At 33.2% G+C, this 20,888-nt stretch overlaps 1 protein-coding gene across 8 annotated transcripts in view; it reads left to right on the forward strand.

Moving 5' to 3' along the window:
- LOC129801930 (acid sphingomyelinase-like phosphodiesterase 3b) overlaps positions 1–20,888 on the forward strand; it is a 176,543-nt gene that overhangs the window by 61,407 nt on the left and 94,248 nt on the right. For all 8 annotated transcript variants that reach the window (XM_055847416.1, XM_055847415.1, XM_055847417.1 and 5 more), the window contains exons 3-4: positions 8,961–9,029; positions 9,111–9,267. In XM_055847416.1, coding sequence (XP_055703391.1) covers positions 8,961–9,029; positions 9,111–9,267 — 226 coding nt within the window. The remainder of the gene's footprint in view (positions 1–8,960; positions 9,030–9,110; positions 9,268–20,888) is intronic.

Below are 20,888 nucleotides of genomic sequence, written 5' to 3' on the forward strand. Positions count from 1 at the left end.
CTTATTTATGCGTTCAATGTTCACAAATACCACGAGGAGGGAGGTATTTTGGGTGGGGTCATATGTGGGTGGGTAATAATTTGCATTTATGCAAATTCACACACCCACAGAAGACGATGTACAAGTAGATAATGTATTTAGAATAGATGTGAGGGCATCATTAGAAGACAGCATGTACTGTGTACAGTAACAATTTTTTTTGCCAAAATCCTCTTTTCCCTCTCTTGCAAGAAACATTTCCTGCTCCATATCGATTTAATAGAAGTAATATACAACTACTTTTCTTAAAACCTACACGTGCGACTACTTAAGTGTTGCTGTACTTCTAACTAAATAGAATACTTAAGAAGGGGATTATGCACAAAAAGTATAATGACAAAAATTTTTCAACAAATGTGTGAAGCCTTTCAGGCTTCAACTAGTTTGCAAAATTTCGTATAAATATTCGTAAATATAATAACTAATTTTTTGATAAATGTGCTTTTGCACCGTTTCAACAAACAGTTTTTCAAAGTGATAAGTAAAACCGTTTTTCCAAACGTATTGCGTATTATTAATTACGTATTGTTTATAATTCGAAATATAGTTGCATTACTTCGACGAAATTTTGACAACATTTTGAGTTGATACTATATTACCAATCAGTTAACATAATAAAAGAGACGGCAAAGCGTCCCAGTTTTGCGAAATGTTCGAACTCACGAGACAGAGCTCTCTGTTAATTAGTCTTTCGCATGATCTTTTCGTGCTTACTGATCTACTAGATATCAAATTGATTCACAAATCACAATAGTATTTGGAAATCAAAAAATCAGTACTTAAACGATTCATTATCGATAAATATTGATGAATCCGGGTTTGATATTTCTATACCTTTCCAGAAAATCCAAATTTAAACAAATCGGTTGGAAAAATTGGTTTGTACTGTTCAAAATTTAATATACATTTTACTGACCGAATTTTATATTTTGTTGTGCAATTTTTTGATAAATGTGCCTTTGAATCATTTCAAGAAACAGGGGTGACATGATAACTTCTTTTCGATAGTATCGAATGTCGATTCTAAAAATTTTAAATGATAGTTAGGGGAAAGGCTCATAGTTTTGTCCAGTTTCTTATTTTGGACACTATGAGGATAAAATTGGACACTAAAAATAAATTGATTAAAATTTTAGATTTTTATTCCAATATTTGATGAATAATGAATTCTATCTAAATATTTGTTCTTTTTGGAAGATTTTAACACTAAATACGTTAAATTTTGAATATGATTTGAGTTGAAATTGCGTTGTGGAATATTCAGTGTGAGCAATTGCTTACGAGAAATATGACAGAACTTCGTGTTTACTTCAGTCTTATTTAGCTGTGATAAAGTACTAACAATGTTTCTTCGCTTTTTTTGAGTGATATTATTAAATATTCATTGAAAATTGTGTTGATTCACGTTAGTAGTGATTTTCACATTTGACCTGAAGTGAGATTTGCCTTGTGAATTACGTTTTTCGTTTGAAAAATGGGAAATTTTTTAGACATTTACCAGTGAGGTAATACTCCTTATTTTGGAAAGGTGTTTTTCTCTGGAAATTTCGTGAAGTTTTAGCTTGGAAGGTTGGACAAATGCCTGGAGAAACAAAGGAGCATCATCTCTATGAAAGAGATGTAGAGAGAAATGCCTTGAAAGGCTCCCGGAAAGGCCAGGGAATGAGCGAATCCGCACGTACTTGGAGTACCGAAGTCAACTCACTTTAATGAATGATATGGAAAGTTTCCGGGCTTCTTGTGACATTCTACGTTTCCCTTACATGAACAGGAAGAGGACTTTTTAAGATTGGTTCTCGAAATGAAGAACAATGGGCATCCTGTTAAGGCGGATTAGCTGTCCAAATTTACAGCCAAGTTGTCCAAATTAATAACCAAGTTGTCCAAAATAAGAGTCAAATTCACCTCTACATGTTAATTCATTTTTAAACGTATTAAGACTAATATTAGTAAAAAATAAGACGATAAATAGCTTGCCAAGTTTCTAAACAACCCTTCTGAAAAGAGAGTAACAAAAAAAGTGAATTAGCATTGAAAATATCGCACTTCAAACTTGGAACATCGATGCTTATAAGCAGACTGGACCAAATTATGAGGCCTTACCCTACACTTTTTTATGGATGTTACAAATTATTAACTGACTCATTCTTTTAAGAATGGTACAATAAGTGGTCCAATAATACTTAAGAATTTGTTATTCACTCAATCTACCAGATACAGACTTATCGATTCGATAGTATCGAAAAAATATCATTCCATCCCAGTTATGCAAAATTACAGGTAATTTTGCAAAATTACCTGTAATTTAGTCCCACCTCCCCCTACTTCGCAACCAATTTTAGGACATAATTAGTACCTTCGATTTCGATTGCTACACTCAGAAAAATAATCGAGTAAAACTTACTCGAATCGATGTTGAATTAACTCTTTTTCGTTTTGATTTTGAATTGACTATATTTTAGAGTTGATTTTACTCCTATTTAGGTGTAACATTCGGAAGAGTTGTTTTAACTTTTTTTTCCTAAAATTTACATGACAAAAGAGTGTAAATAACTTTTTAAGACTGAAAATAACTGGTTTAAGAGTTGAAATAACTCGTTTCAAGAGTAAAAAAATCTTTTTTAGAGTTACAATAACTCTTTCAAATCCCAAAATGAATATGTTTTGCAATTTTGTTTTTTTTTATTTTATTATTTTATTTATTAATTTTTTTTTTTGACCTCAAGTTCCTTATGTTCCGAGCGAAATATCACGTATGATGCAAGCACATGTCTTCATGAAGCACTGTTAGGCATACTTCTAATTGATGTTTCTTATGAACTTTGTCACACGAAAATCTTCTTGACTGAATTATATTCTCAAAACGAAAACACTTAATCATATACTTCAGTTGAGATGAAATTTTACATCGAAAAAGTGTAACAATTACATCGATATTCATAGAGTTAATTCAACTCTGCCATAGAGTTGTTATAACTTTTTAGGTTTTTTCTTAGTGTATAGACAAAGATCTCAATTTTTAATGTAAAATTTTTCACACCCTCAAGTTGCTCACCTTTTTCTATTATCAATTTGGAGATACTTTTATGTTAATTTACAAATGTAAAACAATTTTCTTCACTCAGAGTGAGATAGCAAATTTTGTAAGTAAAACCCAAAGAACAAAATCAATTTTAGTAAGTAAAAATCCATTTTGGTCAGTAAAAAATAAAATGGTTCACAACTTTTTAATTTTATTTTTACCAATGATATTTTACTATTTGCATTTTTTTATTTTTACCGCAAAACCTGGTGCAGAAATTTATAAAATAGATTAAATCGATATTAAACCGATATATGCATCCAAAGTTATGAGAAAGGAAAATTTACTGAGTACTTCGTGATTTCTAGTATTCTACAAGGCTTAGACAATGTGGAACTGTTTTTTTTTTCTTCGGGTTGGTATGTGTGAGGTAAAGTTTTAAGGTATGGGGAAAAGTGTCACATTTATCTTGTCTATTTCTGCGCATTCTGCTCCCCCTTTTTTTCTGCGAAAAATCACAGAATGAGAACAAGAAAAGAGGTTGCTGACCTACCTGAAAATCTCTTTGATAAGACACATACACAGCAATACTTCAAATGCGATGGAAGCTTTCAATGTAGAAATCGATATGGCATTTATTTCTTTGGTGAAGCAGAAAAAAACACACAGAGATACTTTCTCATGGGGAATTGAAGGAGAAGAAATATGGTTAAAGTTACACTAAATTTTATTGGTATTTTCTCATAATAAAATTGATTCTTGCCTGTTGTTTCCATCTTCTCCATTCGAATCCTCTATGTCTCCCTGGAGTACTTTTTGCCATTTCCCTCAATTTCAGGCACAAAAGCAGCACATATTCAATATAAGAAGAATATGTATGGATATCTTATACTTCGATTCTTCCATTCCATGATATTAACATGCATGAATGTGCGAATGGAAAAACCATGAAATTCGCAACAGAGTGATGTAAAAGTGCGTCATAAAATGAATTTTCACCCCATCTCAGACAACCAACATAGTATCACATTTCCACATTGAAAGCCACATAATGGCAATTTCTTAGAGTGCATCCAATAAAATTTTCCAATACATCAATTTCATATATTTTTATATTGTTACACATCACTCGAACCATACCAAAGTTACCAATCACTATTCTATAAATATTTAATGTAATAGCATTTTAATCAAGCATACAAACTCTTCAATATGCAATATCAATGCATCAAATAACATTATACCAATGATTTCCCCTTTGTATTCTCCAGACTCACCTCAAAATAAGGGTAGATCATTTATCAATTTGAGCAGGAAACCTCAAGAGCTAATTAATTGAATCGTTCAGAGAGATTGATGAGATTTTCACTAAAACTCTGAGATATTGAAGTACAAAGAAATGATGAGGTTTGGTTCTCTTCACGATAATACATTCATTTGTGCCGATAAATGTAATAATTTCTGCTAATTAACTACTAATTGGTTCTGCAAGATTATTAATAATCTATCTAGACATACAGATAGACACAAACAATTGAACGATAAGTTTTCAGACGAAAAGAATTATAAATAAAACAACCTTATAATATTGTATGAAATGGCACAAAGAACATTTTTATTTGTTTTTGAGGTATCTGCTTGCTTGGAAAATCCAATATATAATATAAAAGAATAATCACGAGCACTTCAGAGTAAAAGAAATATCAGTAAAACCCAATAAAATACAATAAAAGAAATTGAAATATTGAAATTATCACCCCTGCCCACAGAAAATTATGCTTGAACTTCATTTTACGAATTTAAAATTTCATGAACAATAAATTCTCTTTGGTTGTTTCTTTTTCCACCATAAGATTAGAAAACACACGATTATGGATAATTCTGCTAGGGTGAAAGGAACACCTGTTGACACTTTAAGAACTCGTGTCAGGACTTATGGACACCTTATTCTGTACGATTTGGGATACGAAATTCCAAATCCTTATCCTTATCAAAAACGTAGATTAAAGAAAAACCGTTTTATTACTTAGATTTGATTGGATGCATTAAATAAATTTCAACATTTTGACTAAAGTGCCAATAGGTGTTCCCTGTTGAAGAGGTGTTCCTTCGACCCTACTTCAAGACAAATTGTCCTTTCCTGTGAGTGTCGGTGAGGTGTTTCGGCATTGTATCATATTTTCTTCAGTAGTTCTTGGTTAATCTATTATTTTAGATATTATCACTATTCTGTCTAATCAAGGGCCTCTCAACATTTCATTTTTCTTTACGTTTTTGCATAGAGGCACTGAAGACTATTGGCAAGCTTTTCCTAAAGAGAATTTACTCATCAGTCTGATATATTTCGAAATCGTGCATTAAAAGGTATCTAAAAATACATATTTCATAATGTTTGCCGAATTAATACAAGAACTACGAACAAATTTATATAAGTCGCTGTGCAATATCTGCAAATTTTTTACAAGGAAAAGTGAAAAATATCTTCGCTTTTTATTAGGCTTGATGGGCCCCTGGTCTAACATTATACTCATCAGATTCGAAAAACAGTCGAGTGATAATTTTTGGGTTTCTTCATTCCAAAGCGGTTTAGTATATTTGGAATTTGAATATCAAATAAGTGGAATTTTAGACAGAATAGTGATAATACCCAAAATAATAGACTAACCAAGAATCACTGAGGAAGACACAATACAATGTTGGAAGCCTTGGAACATTGAGTGTTTTATTTTTAAATTAAACCACCTCACCGAGGCTCACCGGAAGGACAAATTTTCCCTGAAATTGCAGAATAAAAATTTCACCAACGCTTCACCATAAGAGATTACAGATAACGACTTCAATGTCTCGCTAGCCCTTAATTTGATGTTACCTGGCGGCGTTCTTTTTTTACTGCTCGAACACAAAAAGAGAGCAGTTATATAATCGACTTTTTTTTCAACTACTCACTGTTCTGGAGCTTAAACGGTAAGAGATATCGACTTACGGTCTTCGATGACCCCTCCTCAAATGACATTATCTCGTACCCAACCTCTTTATTATTCCCCCACCCCTTTCATATGTTTCCTGTCCCTCAAAAATAGGTCAAAAATGAGGTTTTTTCAATTTTGCAAAAAATTGGTCCAAGCTTTTTCAATGACTTTTGGATATGTTTTAGAGCTGGTCCTGGCGAACATTTCGCCCAACATACCTATGACCGGAAAATTCGCCATTTTGAATTATTGAAGGTCAAATACTTTGGAATGCTCATTCTTCTTTTTGGTTAAATTTGGATTTTTTAGAAAAGTATTGCAAATTAGAACCCGGCTGCATCGGTCTTCATCGGTAATGAAACGGTTAAGTACCTATTTTTTGATTTTCAAATGCTTTTTTGATTTATGAATCAATTTGATCTCTAGTAGATCAGTTATTCCAAAAGATTATGCAAAAAGCTAATTCACGGTGAGCTGTATCTCGTGAGTTCGAGCATTCCGCAAATCTGGGACGCTTTGCCATCTCTTTTAACTTATTCATCTATCCTTTGTATCTTGTATGAAAATATTTTTAGTGATATAATTCGTAAACAACTTCTTCGCCGTTCACTGCTTGAACTCCACAAAGAGAGCAGCATATATATATTTCCGTGATTTTGAGTTATATGGAGTCCTACCCCTTAAAGAGTCATATTTTGGTAGAATTTTAGAAATTTGAAGTTTCGATTTTTTTTATGTCACACCTGTCACACTGTTTGTCCATTTTGTTCCTGTCCGAAACCATGTTTTTTTGGGATTGCTCGAAAACGCCTCGGGCTATTTTTTTTTAATTTCTGGATATGTTTTAGAGAGTAGGGGGAAGCTTTGATGTTTCGCATATACGCTACCATCAAACACTTCGTATTTCTTCCGTATTCCTTTATGAATCTCACATATGGCTATATATTTTAATAGCTACTCTTAAATCCCACCTCTCCTGAAAAAATTGGGTGTCTAATTCTTTTTTCCTAGTTTCAGGAAACAAAAATTAAAAACAGGTGCAAAACTGTAATTTTAATGTGTAATATTTTGTACAATTTTGCACAATTTTTATCACTTTTTTTGGAAAACTACTATCACACGATGTAGAGGGGTTATTAGGGTTTAAATTTGTATAAAAACCTCTTGGAATGAAGAAGGCCGTTTTTGTGGGTGGAAAAAAATTCGCAAACTTGACCCATATTCATCGATCGGATATTAAGAATTATCATGTATCGCATAGTGAATCTGGCAACACTATAATTTTAATGTTCTAACATAACCTCACTTGTGTGTTGCGGACGTCGATGCAACATAATCTTCAAATTTCCACATACATTTTGGGGTTGCCAAAGTGACATTTTCATGGAATTTGAAAATCAAAGAAAGAAAATGGATTCCTCAGTGTATAAAATTATGCCTTTTACAAATCTTCATAAAAGTAATATTAAAAGATATTATTCCTCACATAAACTATTTAATCAGATAGACTAGAGTTCCGTCTAAACAATGATGTGTAACTTTTAATGTCGGGTGCAAAATTTACGGTGAAAATGGGACGTTTTTGAGTGATGTAAATTATATGCGAAAATAGAAACTTGATTGAACTATCGGACAAATCGCCATTAAATTTTCATTTTCTTCTAGAGAAAAATGTGAGGATTTCCCAGGATTTTGTGAGATAGGATTTTGAACCTAGTAAGTAAGAGGTTTTTTTGGCATAGTTGGTGAATTGATACGGTTCGTGTTGTAGTCAGAAAAAATTACTTAACTTGGACATCATTTTTGTATGCGAAACATCAAAGCCTCCCCCTACCCAGTCAGACGTCCTATGTACCTTCACATACGAAAATACCACTGAATCATTCCTAGTAACGATTTTTCAAGATCAAAGGTTAAAAGGCTGTAGAGAACGTATTTATATTAATTATATTACGTATTTATATTATTTTATATTAATTTACATTGAGGGATACTTGAGATATTTATACAATATTTATAGGTGTGGAAACCGGTGAGCGTCGGGTAAGAAGAAGCAAAGAAAATTTTCAAATTCTTCCCAAAGCTTTCGGCTCGGACTCCAAGCCTTCCTCAGTGGTCAATTTTTAGTTTTTTCTTGCTTTGTCAAAGAGTTTTTTAGTTCACAGGGCATGAGATTTGGGGCACTGACTGCAGTTAATTTTCTATTAATTTTTAGCAATTTTTCTCTCTTTGTGTGTCTTTCTTAAGATTTCTTTGTGTTTCCAGTCTCACAAAGAAATCTTAAAAAAGACACACAAAGAGAGAAAAATTGCTAAAAATAAGTAGAAAATTAACTGCAGTCAGTGCCCCAAATCTCATGCCCTGTGAACTAAAAGACCCTTTGACAAAGCAAGAAAAAACTAAAAATTGACCACTGAGGAAGGCTTGGAGTCCGAGCCGAAAGCTTTGGGAAGAATTTGAAAATTTTCTTTGCTTCTTACCCGACGCTCACCGGTTTCCACACCTATTGAATTAATCGTCGGAAATTACCAGAAAAAAAAACAAAAATAAATTATATTTTCCCATGGATATTAACACTCTGTAATTAAAATAATTTGCATTAAAATAGTATGATCAATTTTAATAAATTATTTGTGATATGAGCAGGATATTTTTTAAACATATTTAATAGAGATATAACAAAGTGAATCTGGAACTAAGTAATCGGTTTACTCAATTTTCTTACTTATTGACATTTGTTATCAAATTAATCATTTTTGAGTATTGATTTGGAAAATGAGAAACTAGAGCAGGAGAGGGAGAGCGAGAGAGAGAAAGGTTTTCTGAAAGTTTCCAATTTTCCGTCTTTTCCCATGCCTTTTAATAAAAAAATAAATTCTTGGGTAGGTGATGAGAAGTTCCATCGATAAATCTTTTATAATATTTTTCAGGTTATTTTTGGCACATAACCGATCTGCACTTCGATCCAGCATACTCGACAAAGGGCGACGTCCTGAGAAGTGAGTCCATTAGTCATTTTGCTGGAGCCAGATAAATAGCTCTTGTGAATGTTCTAGTTAATTTGCCACACTCACTTGCAGGTTGCTGGTACAGTGAGCACCATCAGGGATCGTCGAGGAGTGTGCCGGGTCGCTTCGGTGATTACAACTGTGATAGTCCATGGAGTCTCCTGGAATCGGCTACGCAAGCGATGCGCTCCCGCCAGGGCGACAATGTGGAATTTGTTCTATGGACAGGGTAAGTGGATTTCTCCATTCACCCTCCCCAAAAAAGCTTGAGAGATTGATGTGTCTGCCTCCGAATGTGGGTGAGAGTTTTGGGGGAGGCGGGGTGTATTGTATATATGAGATACAAGATCTAATTAAGATATTATAAGCACTTACAATGTTAAGCGTGAGGAGTTGAGAACTTGTGGTGTAAGTGGCAAGAATTTAGCATTACCTCGACTTGATCTCCATCTTCATCTCATCCCAAGATATTTCGTATGCAGAAGAAGTTTTAATTTAATCCTATGGTGTCTAATTAAACAAACCACTCATTCAGACACTCTTCCAATTTATCTCCATAGTGAACCATCTGAAAAGTTCAAATAGACATTCAGTTCTTCACTCTTCTTCTCCATCTATTCTGTGTAATTGGTAAAATCCTACAAGAAAAATTGGGAGAAAATTCCATAAGCAGACGAATCATGTTCAGGATACTTTTGCATTGTTATCAGAGTTGAGGGCTACACAGATTAAAGATAAAATGCCAAAATTTTATATATCAGAACCCTAAGAAATATTTATTATGCAACTTTGAATATGCTCAATCCTTAGAAAAAAGCATTTTTATTCTAAAATGTATACCTGGAAAAAAAAATGGCATACTTTATTACAAACTAACAAGTATATCTTCATGATAATCAGATGATAACAATATTTTTTGATACCACAAAATCCTAAGTCAAAAATAATATAACCACAAATACCAAATAATTTTGGCTAATCCTCTATCTCTTTCCTTAAGTTTTTTTTTGCACCTTTTTAAACTAATATAAATATTTTAACACTCAATGAGTCAAGTGGTAGAGTACTCGCTCTATGATGCAAGTGTCCCGGGTTCGTATCCCCTTTAGATCACTAGGAATTTTTCTGGCGTTAAAGGTGTTCGAATTGCATCCAGTGAGCTTCACTGCACTTGATTACATGGGCATGGGACTGACAATCTCATTCCGTACAAGAAAATGCATGTCTCGAAATCCCCTTGCGGGAAGGCCTTGTTCCTTCATGGAATGTTGTGCCAGCATTATTATTATTATTATTAAATATTTTAAAATTATTGTTGAATTATTCGGTATGAAAATTTATGTATTACTGTAATGTAAACTAACTCCCAATGAATTGTATATATTTAAAAAAAATCCTGGTTTATAAACGCTACTTTTCAAATCAGGTCCTGGGCTCCTTCTAAACCGCTCCGGTGTTAATTCCTTAAGAGAGCCTATTCCCTCTCAATCCTTCCAACTTAAAGAGATCCAGGCTGGTTGTTTACATTATTAACAAAATTCTTATATACTTGATAGAAAGGGCATTAGTTCTAGAAATGCCTTCAGATAATCATCACCATGATCATCTTTTCAACCGCTTATCCCTATGGCCGCGGGTTAATGACATCTGTTTTAGTAGCTCATGTCTGTCGATCCTCCGCCATTTTAGGAAAACATTCGCAGTCGATCTTAAGGCTTTCCAAGGCAAGATGCTGAATTTGATTCAGCCACCTTGTCCTAGGACTGCCCCGAAATCGACGCCTCTTCAAAATGGCTTGCACAGCTTGGGGAACGTCTTAAAGAATATTAAAGACAACTAATATCCAGAAGAGATATTCTTCTGTCCATTTCCTCTTACATTTTTTCCAATAATTCTATTAAGATTAAAACTTTTCAATAGTTCAATATTAGAGGAGGTCTGTTATATTATATATATACATATATTTTAATTTTTTGCGATTTTTCACGATGATCATACATTATTTCTTATTATTTACTTACTTGCTTACTTAATATTGACCATTGCAAGCTTTAGAAATGTGAAAACCCACCATTCGTCTCTCAAAAATGAAACTACAAAATATAACACCATTAAAGGAATTTGGTAGCACGTATTTGACCATCGTGAATTACTTTTCCAAATGTGTCAAGCAACTTTTGGTCGATGAAAAATGATCAGCTTTTGGAAAACAATTACTTTTTTATATGAAATACATAAATAATATCTACGCATTATCGGCAACTCTTACGCCAAAACAAGAATAAAAAAAGTATTTATTATAATAATTATGTCTAACTTGTTTCTCGAACATGCTTTGTCAAGAAACCTTTAGTTGACACACTAGGTCTCGTCCTCGTAAGTCTAATATATAATTAAGAAAAACGCATTGTTTATAACTACCCCGTGTTTACTATTGCCCTATTTTTCCTTACAATTATTTTTATTTGCTCAGTTCAGTAATATCCAGTTCGCCTCTTGTGTCCGTCAGGTTTCTTAAAATTATTAGGAATATTCTTGGAATATTTTTGAAGCTTTTTTCTTTAATGATTTTATGAAAGACGCATTTCCTTTCGAAATGTCTTCGTCAAAGTTTTACTATGAAAAATTTTCTTTAGGAATTAATTTTCAGATCTTAAGACAATGAAAGCGTGTGAAAAACTAATAAATGTATGATTTTTGTCACATTTTGCCCCACGTATTCTTTATAAATTAAAGTGAAAAGTCAGTAAAATGTTTATTTTTTTTCTAGAAGTCCGTTAATAATATGAAAACTTTAAATAAACATTTAAAATATTTTTTTACCATAATAGGCTAAATGAAACGCATCACAGGGCCCTTGCTCTATGAAACGAGTGTCCTGGATACGCTTAGTTATCAGATATAAACTGTAATTAAAGGTGTTCGATTAACATTCGTATTTTGCTTTTCGGTAAGGCCTATTTCCTATGGGTTGTATTGCTTTATGTGCTGAACAGATCTACGACTTAAGCTGAGAAACGGATTAACGTGGTTATAATCAAAATAGTGATTGGACTTTCCTGAGACTAATGCCTTAGACACACTTACGAATCAAGGCGAGAGACGACTCTAACCATTATTTCTAATATAATTACTCTTTGTTGTCTCGCGGCTAATCCTCATGTCTGTCAAGGCCCTAAGTTTCCAACTTAATAAGCTGTTTCTTGGCTTAAGTCTCAAGTGTGTCCAGTACATTAGAATACTTTTTTTTTCTCAAAACCAGTAGATAAACTACAATTATTGTCTCTCTGGTGACAGAAGATTAAATTTAATTTATGTGTAATTGTAAAACCTTCTACTTCATTCAACTCTTCAGTGCTATGCCTTGTACAGATATAGGAAAAATTGGCTGAATCGTGCCTCGTACAATCTACCACGATGTGTACATAAAGTGAGTTAGATGAAGTAATACTCAATTGAATTTGAGTTCGCGGAAAGAAAAAGAAAATTACATATGGGGCACACGGAGGGCGGAAAAGAAAATCACTTGTGACATGGAACGAAATTAAAACTACATTTCCTCGAAATTGTAATATATAAAATTCACATATACAATTTGATGCATACAGAGTTCTCTGTGCATTCCACCCTCTATATATCATAAAAAGTTTTTGCAGAGCTTTTCGAGTGCTGAGTTGAATTTTTGAGTAAAATGGATTTCACTATAGTGTTTTATTTCATACACCCTCAATGTTTCGTCTCGGATTTATATGAGAGACTACAGGGGAGCAGAAGGGTACTGCTGTGCATTTGTGAGGGAGAACAATGGAACTGGAGAACAATTACTTGAAATTTTTGCTTGATGAAATCCACACATTTTTTCACCAGGGGGTAAACATAGACCGATTAAACCCATTCTATACTGGTTTTTTAGCACCTCTTAATTCGAATGGAAAAAAAGTTTACAAAACAATACCGTGTCCCGCAGAATTGTTTCATTTTTGTCGTTATTTTTTTTTCTAAAAGGTTATTTATACACTCAAAAACAACAAAACAGATAATTATTATATAGTCAACACAAAAGAATTTATAAAGATGCTTATTTATCGATAAGTTTATAGAATTTAACAGTTTTGAATTTTAGTTTTCAATAAAAGCTTTATAAATTACCCTTATTGCAATGGTTTCGATGGATTGATATTATGTACTTTTTCTAAAATTTAATTTTTGTTCTTGAATATTTTTTTATTACTGACTCTTTTCTTCTTGAAGTGAAAATATTGTGTTTTCTACAATTCTCTTGCGTTTGTATTACGAAGAAATATTTTAGGCTTAGTAATAGCCTCCCCTTCCCATTGACTTTAATTTATGGATGAGGTGGATATGGCACATCCAGTTCATGTAAGCCACAATAAAAGTAAATTTCATGGATTATACAACAAAATTATAATGTATCGTCAAAGGAACTGTACAAATGAGCACAAGAAATTAAATTTAGTGAGAAACAATCAAATTTGTTCAGTGTTCGACTTAAAACTTTAAAAGCAGTTAAATTTTTATGCAAGCTTTAGCAAGGGGAAATTAAAAAGAATTTTATTTTACCTTCAACCATTTTAGACGATAAAATTATATAAATTTGTTGATTATATTTCCGCCAGAAATAATAACCCGCGTACCAGAGAAATATTAACTCGTGTGGTAATTCTTAATAATTAAAGGAACGAGATTTAAACCTATTATCCGTTGCCCTTTTCCAACCAAGTTCTCCGTCTGGTCTTTTTGCGTGCATGTCTTTCTAAGTCCATGTCTACTCACTGAAGCGATCATCAGACTATAAAGAAATAGCCCAGTTTCCAAAGGTCTATCTGTATATTATAAACAAGGCATTGTTTTGTTTGTATTTTTCAAGATATTTTAACATTAATGAAAAATGATATAAGTAGTGAAATATTATTGGCGAAGGAAAATTTAATAAGGTTTGAACCATTATGATATTTTACTTACCAAAATTGGAATTCTACTTGACAAATTGATATTTTTATTTACTGAATTTTCTAATTTGCTCAGGGTACATGTCCTAATTCAAAACCATCTCCAGACGCTTTAACTTTGACAGAAGATTCAACACATTCAGTTCATATTTTTTCTGAAGAGAATTACATAAATTTGCTCCTTGACTCTTCTAGAATGTCACTGTTTACTGAAAGTTCTTTAGATATAATTTGAAAACTTCTTAAATACAAGAAAAATACGCGAGTGTAAAATGCTTCTATTGGAAACAAATTAATCCAATTGGAGACAAGGGAAATTTTCAAATTGGAGACAAACAGTGTAAGTGAAACCGCGACGAAAGGCTTCCAAAACCTTGTTGAGTTGCTCTTGAGTACAGGATTTGTTCTTATTCCTGGTCTTTTCTCCTTTTCCATCTAAAACAATAAGAAAATTTCTCCAAAAAAATCATATTTCCGGGGTTTCCTATTGAAGCATTTGCAGATACTTCAGAAAAACCCTTTTTGTTTACGAAATAGGTAATTATTTCATTTGAAAACTTCACATACCGTTAACAATAAAGATTAGCATTTAATTTAACTAAAATTATCCATAAATATGACATAAATGTTAAACAAAACGAATAAACGACAGTCACCTCATTGTGTTTTTCATTGGAAAACAAGGTCAGTCGATAAAAAATTCGATGGTGAACAGGTACACTTTTCATTTTTCTGAGAAATTAACAAATTAAAATTTGTGAATATGAATGGATTTTCGCTGTTTTGGAGCAAAATTAACTAAATAATGAAACTGTGTTATAGAAAATATATAAATATAATAAATACTACTGTATTTATCATGAAAACAATTACGATTCCATTTGGAGCAGGTTTTGAATTAGCTTAATTTACCCTACCAAAAATATTTTACCCGAAGATTTATCCCAAACCGTCATACATACATATATGGAACGCTAATGATCATCGATTGGATGTCCTTTGCATGAATTTCTTCTACCGAACCCTTTACTGCCAAATTGTACAAGCTAAATGTTCTCACGGATCAGCCTGAGTCAGGGCTCTAACTCCCTTTCTCTCTCGTCAGTCTCTTTCTTAGCATGGTCTTTCTATGAGCAATCTTCGTTAGTCGTAAAATTATAGGTGTGTCAAACTTTAATTTACGTATATGTGCGCAAAAGGACGGAAAGTCGAACTAGGCCATCTCCTTGGATAGATTAGTGACATAAAAGTTGTAAATGTCTGTTTTTATTCAAAAACGTAAAGAAAAACATATTTTTTTACACAAACTCTGAAGAAAGGAATATGCAATAGGAGTTTTTTAAATGTCTTTGGAAATATTTTGGTGAAAAACTTGAAGATATTGTCTATAGTTATATTGTAAACCTACTCCTACTGCATTATAAATCAATGACAAAATTTTATCCGAAATTCAATTTATTATGCTATATTTCGGGCAATCTTTTTAGTGATTTTATGTTCAAATCGGCCTGAAACAACGTGATCTTAAAAAAAAGTTTTGCAGTGAAAAAAATCTGCGAAAGCGTCAAACTGGTAAACAAATATTTTTTTTCATAAATCCGATCTTTAAAGAACTGGGTAAGTGATGCGAAAGTACCTTTGAGGTATAGCATTTGAGTCACAATTTTGGGTATTTCGACAAGATACAACGGTTTGCCATTTTCAACCTCTTTATAGTTCGATACAACGTTCGATATTTAGGAGTTATATAAAATTTAAATAAGTTAATGCTTCTGATTGTATTATTAGTAAATATTTTGAAATAATTTCCATAATGTGAAATTCAATTTGTCTGCAGAATTGGACAGCACAAACATAGAGTAAACAGCACTCTATTTAAAGGAGTTTTAAGTTCCAAATCCCTTGAATTTCTACGTTTTGCAATAGTCTGACAAATTAATAATCTTCATAGTCAATTTTCTAGAGTATATCGTCCCGTTTTTTTTTTAAACATAAATCGTCCTGAGATGGGATGGTAGGACAAAAGTGTACCCTTTATGCAACTGGGGAAACTTCTAATAACAGTTACATTGAGCTTCATAAAATTCCATGTTTTTTGATCGGGCTCAAACTCTAATAAAATCATACTTGCATTTTATATCTGATATGTTATAGATATCTGAGAACATTTTCCAGCCAGTCAATGAGTTATACCTTCATAGCTTTGAAGTTAAAATGATTGTCGATTTTGAGTTTTTAACAGCTTTTTTCGAATCCTCATTAAGAGATGGACGGGATGTTTCGTAAAAGTGGTGCAGGTGTTCTGTAGATTCCACAAAACTGGAGATATTGTTGATCAAAGGAATTCAAAGCTTATCTGATCAACGCTATAAGGAATGTTTAGTGGAATCAAAAAAACATCATAACACGTTCCTAATATCTCGACTCTTAACGTCTTAACCCTTTAAGAACGATTGAGTCACACAGGTTCCAAAAAATTCCTATGGTCACTCAAAGTTACATTTTCTTGAAAGTATTAAAAAAAAAGACTTTTTCTTCAGATTTACCAGTGGCACCGGTGACACTATATTTTTTAAGGAATTATCCTTAAAAAGATCATGATTTTGCCACGTCTTCTGGATTGAGAAAATTTCATGAATTCAAAATATTCTTCCCTTGTTTCTTGGTCGTATTGAATGTATCTGTCATTCTCTTTCGTACTTTTTTTCTTCTAGTGAATATGATAACAAATTAATTTTGGATTAGAATTTCCGATAAGTTTAATCGGTTTAACCATTTAGGGACGAGTAAGGCACCGATAGGTATACCAAATACCAAAGAAAGTTATTTTGTCTTCTAAATAATCAGAAAAAAATGTTTTTGCTTTTGGGATACCGGTATTCCACTCAACCTTAAATGGTTAAGAAAAATGTATGGAAGTTTTGATTTCTTACTGTTTTTCCTGATCCAAAAACCGAAAAGAAGCTCCTATCAAGTGGCCCGCGGAGTTTAAGCCACCTTATTAAACCTCCACTTAAAGGAGAATGGTCAAATCCGGTCCCGGAATCGCCACGAACGGGACCTATGTCATTGGATAGACATTAGTATAGGTAACAACTTTTGTTCTGGGATCAATGTTCTAAACCATGGAGGAACAGTTCTAGAGCATAAAAACTATTTTTTACAATGATGAAGAATGATCAAAAGTATATGGGCGCTGGTTCATCTTCATACAAAGATTAGAGTAGACGCATTTTGAAGATATTGATATAAGGTTGAGACAACGCCGGGACCCAGGACGATAAATGCTGGGAGTCCTTGTAAAAAAGGCCTTTATCCTTCCGAAAATTTGTTGTTTTGACTACGAATTATACAAGAACCGCTAAAATGATTTTGATGAAATTCGGTATAGGGTCAGTGTATGTTTTAAACTTTTTATATATGCATACCACCCCCTCCCTCCACCCTCCGTTCTGGTAGCCCTCATACAAAATGGGGGCACTTTACCTTATAACTCCTTTCTAAGAGGATGTAGAAAGCTGATATTCAACAAGGGAACAAAGCTTATGGAAGACACTTCAACCATGCATGTTAATCCCCTCCTCCACCACCCCTTCTAGTAAACCTATACAAAATGAGAACATTTTGACCTCTTTTCTGAGAAGAAGTAGTTTGTTTGTAAAAGAAAGAAAAAAAATGAATAACTAATAACGTTAACAATAATTTTCTAGATTTTATATGCATTTATAGACATCTAGTCGAATTACAGCTTTCTTCCTCCTCTTAGAAAGGAGTTATAAGGTAAAATAGTCTTATTTTGTATGGGGGCTACCAGAAGGGGTGATGGACGAAGAGTTTGGGCAATATGGTTAAAAAGTCTTCTTTAAGCCTTGTTACCATGCTGTATTTCAACTTTCTATCTTTTGTCGGAAAGGAGTTATAAAGTGAAATGCTCTCATTTTATATGAGGGCTACCAGAAAGGGGGACAGAGGAGGGAGATATTATACATGGTTTAAAAGTCTTCCCTAAGCTTTGTTCCCTTGTCGAATTTCAGCTTTCTACCTCCTCTTAGAAAGAAGTTATAAGGTAAAGTGCCCCCATTTTGTATGGGGGCTATCAGAATGGAGAGTGGGGGGAGGGGGTGGTATGCATGGATAAAAACTTTAAGTCATACAGTGACCCTATACCGAATTTCATCAAGATCACTTTAGCCGTTCTTGCGTAATTCGTTGTCAAAACAGCGATTTATCGAAAGGATAAAGGCATTTTTACAAGGACTCCCAGAGTTTATCGTCCTGGGTCCCGGCAATTTTTTAATCTTATATCAGTACCTACAAAATGCGCCTACTCTCGTTTGTGGCGATTCCGGGACCAGCGCCCATATAGTTTTGACCATTCTCCTTTATATGGGATTTTTTTCCATTCGCGATCGTTACACGAAATATCTTAAAAGTGAGAAGTTCTTTCGTATTATAAGATCGGGAACTGTGTGGGGGGGATAAATATACTAGAATTTTGTTTAAATATATTTTCCCTCATAGCACTGGGACTTGAATCCGAGATCCATTTATGAGTTGGTTTCAAATAGTTCCATATAAAAATTCAATTTATTAGTGGCTTGACCGTTCGATGTACGATTTTATCAATTTTTTTGGTTTCTATGTGAAAATAATTTTTATTTCTAAAAATTTTACTGAAATATCCCGCAATAAACAACACTAATACAACAAAATAGCAGAATTTCAACACTTGTTGAGATTCTCACCTACCATAAGCTGATTTAGGCATATTAGTAATACTAACTATATGTGAAGTGCTAGAGTGTCGCTTCACATTTCCGCAGGTTTTTTTTACAACATTTTTATCGCCCCATCAGAGTTCAAACAATTGCTCGCAGTTAGTGAAATAGTTTCCAATGATTGTTCCAGGCAGACGTTGTCACATACAAATTCAATTTAACAGCATAGGACTTTTCATCAAAATCCTCTCGATTCACAATGTGCCGTGTCGATTTTACCCGTTTGATATTTAATCAGTCACTATGCTGTGTGCTAAATTGCTCTGCTGTACTTAGCGAGTTCGGTAGTTAGGGCAGAGAAATGGGATGGGATGGACAAAGTGAGTTGTCCAAAGGCTAAACGACAAGAGTATTTTTTTCCACCATCCATCCCTAAAGCTCGTTTGGTTGCATAGATTGAGTTTAAATGCAGAAAGAGAACAGGAAAACTGGCAATCGTTGAACTAAAAGAGTTTTGGAGAAAAGTTTGTGTCCAGTAGTATTTTTTTTCCTTCGCACTCTGTACACATTTTCTCGCCTAATTCTATTTCACTCTTCCGTATTGCCCTAGAGTATATACCCCAAAACTATATTTAGTTGTTAAAGTTTGATGTAACATTAACTCATACCCCAATTGCATCCACTTTGACGCTGAATTTTCATCCACAAATAGCATCAACTTTCCACCTCCCTCTACGATGCACACAATTTACTCACATTCAACCCCGAAAGCATTCCATTTTCACCCACTTGGAGTTCTGAGTACCAGAGGATTGGAGGGAAAGTTTTTAGGTGGAAATGTTAAAACGATTTCTGGAATTTCTAAAATTGCCTCTTTAGCCTTCCTGGGCTAATTGAAAAACCCGATTTTCCCTTGAAGAACATTGAATGAAAAATCTCAGCTAAAATAACAAGACGCCCTTATCTCAGTTGTTTTTGTTTTAATCCAGAAAATCAAATCAAAACGGTTTTTATTTTGGCCAAGGGTGGGGGGGACATAAGCAGATATTTCGTTTAACTGCGAATGGTTAAATCTTAAATAAATCGTACTTTGAATAATCGCTAAAGATTTTATTGAACAGGGCGTAGAAGTCTTACATCGCTCTCTGATGCAATTAAATGTTTCAGCAAATAAGATTTTAAGTTTTTTTTTTAAATCTATTGTAAACCAGAAAAATTTTGGATGGTTTTTCCACAAATCGAGTCCTAAGATTTTACTGCCTCAAAAAAAAGTAGAAAATATTATCCTTCATGGACAATTTCCTTTAGAACCTAATTGAAATTTTAAAATTAACGGTCATAAAAGGATATAGTAAATGCTAATAGCCGGATGGTGGAATCTATTCTCCTGTAGATTTGATATCAATCTCCCCTGGATTCTAATATTCGGATATCAGTTCTTATAATTTAAGTGGAAGGATAGAAAAAAACATTAACAAGATTTTTCGTTCTAATATCCAACTAAAAAAAATTACTATTCAACTACTAAAATTTACTATCCGTCTAGTAAAAACTAATCTGCCTTCTAAAGTCTACTATCCGGATCGGATATTGGAATCTAAGAGAGGCTTGAGGTAAAATATAAAAGAGGATAGTACAATACTAGTAAATTCGAAAGACGAGCATGAATATTCTACCTATGATAATTAACTGTCCGATCTAATATCACATTTGCTGGGTGACTTTTTTTTTGTAAGTAGGGTAAAATGAGGTAATTTAGAACCATTTAAAATTTGGAACATTTGAGATTTTCTCATTGATTCATATGAGCTAAGAGAAAACAAAGACCGCGAAATAGAAGAAAAAGATGATTAAGAAGAAATGGAACAGCTTTTCTTCCTTTTGAATCTCTAAAACAGTGAGAAAATCTCAAATATCCCAAATTGTAAATGGTTCCAAATTACCTCATTTTATCCTATATTTTTTTAAACATATTATAATCACTCACGCGCAACTTAAGTAGGGACAATCAGAATTTTGTTCAATAAAAGCGTTCCAGGCATTACAAAGTGTTCGAACTCGTAACTTAAATGCTATACCTTAAAAGTACTTTCGAATCATGTACCTTTTACCGGTTCTCAACTGATTTGAACCGTTTCAAAAATCACTCCAAAGATTGGCCA

The sequence above is a fragment of the Phlebotomus papatasi genome, chromosome 2, assembly GCF_024763615.1.
Source record: "Phlebotomus papatasi isolate M1 chromosome 2, Ppap_2.1, whole genome shotgun sequence".
In the NCBI taxonomy this organism is placed as follows: Eukaryota; Metazoa; Arthropoda; class Insecta; order Diptera; family Psychodidae; genus Phlebotomus; species Phlebotomus papatasi.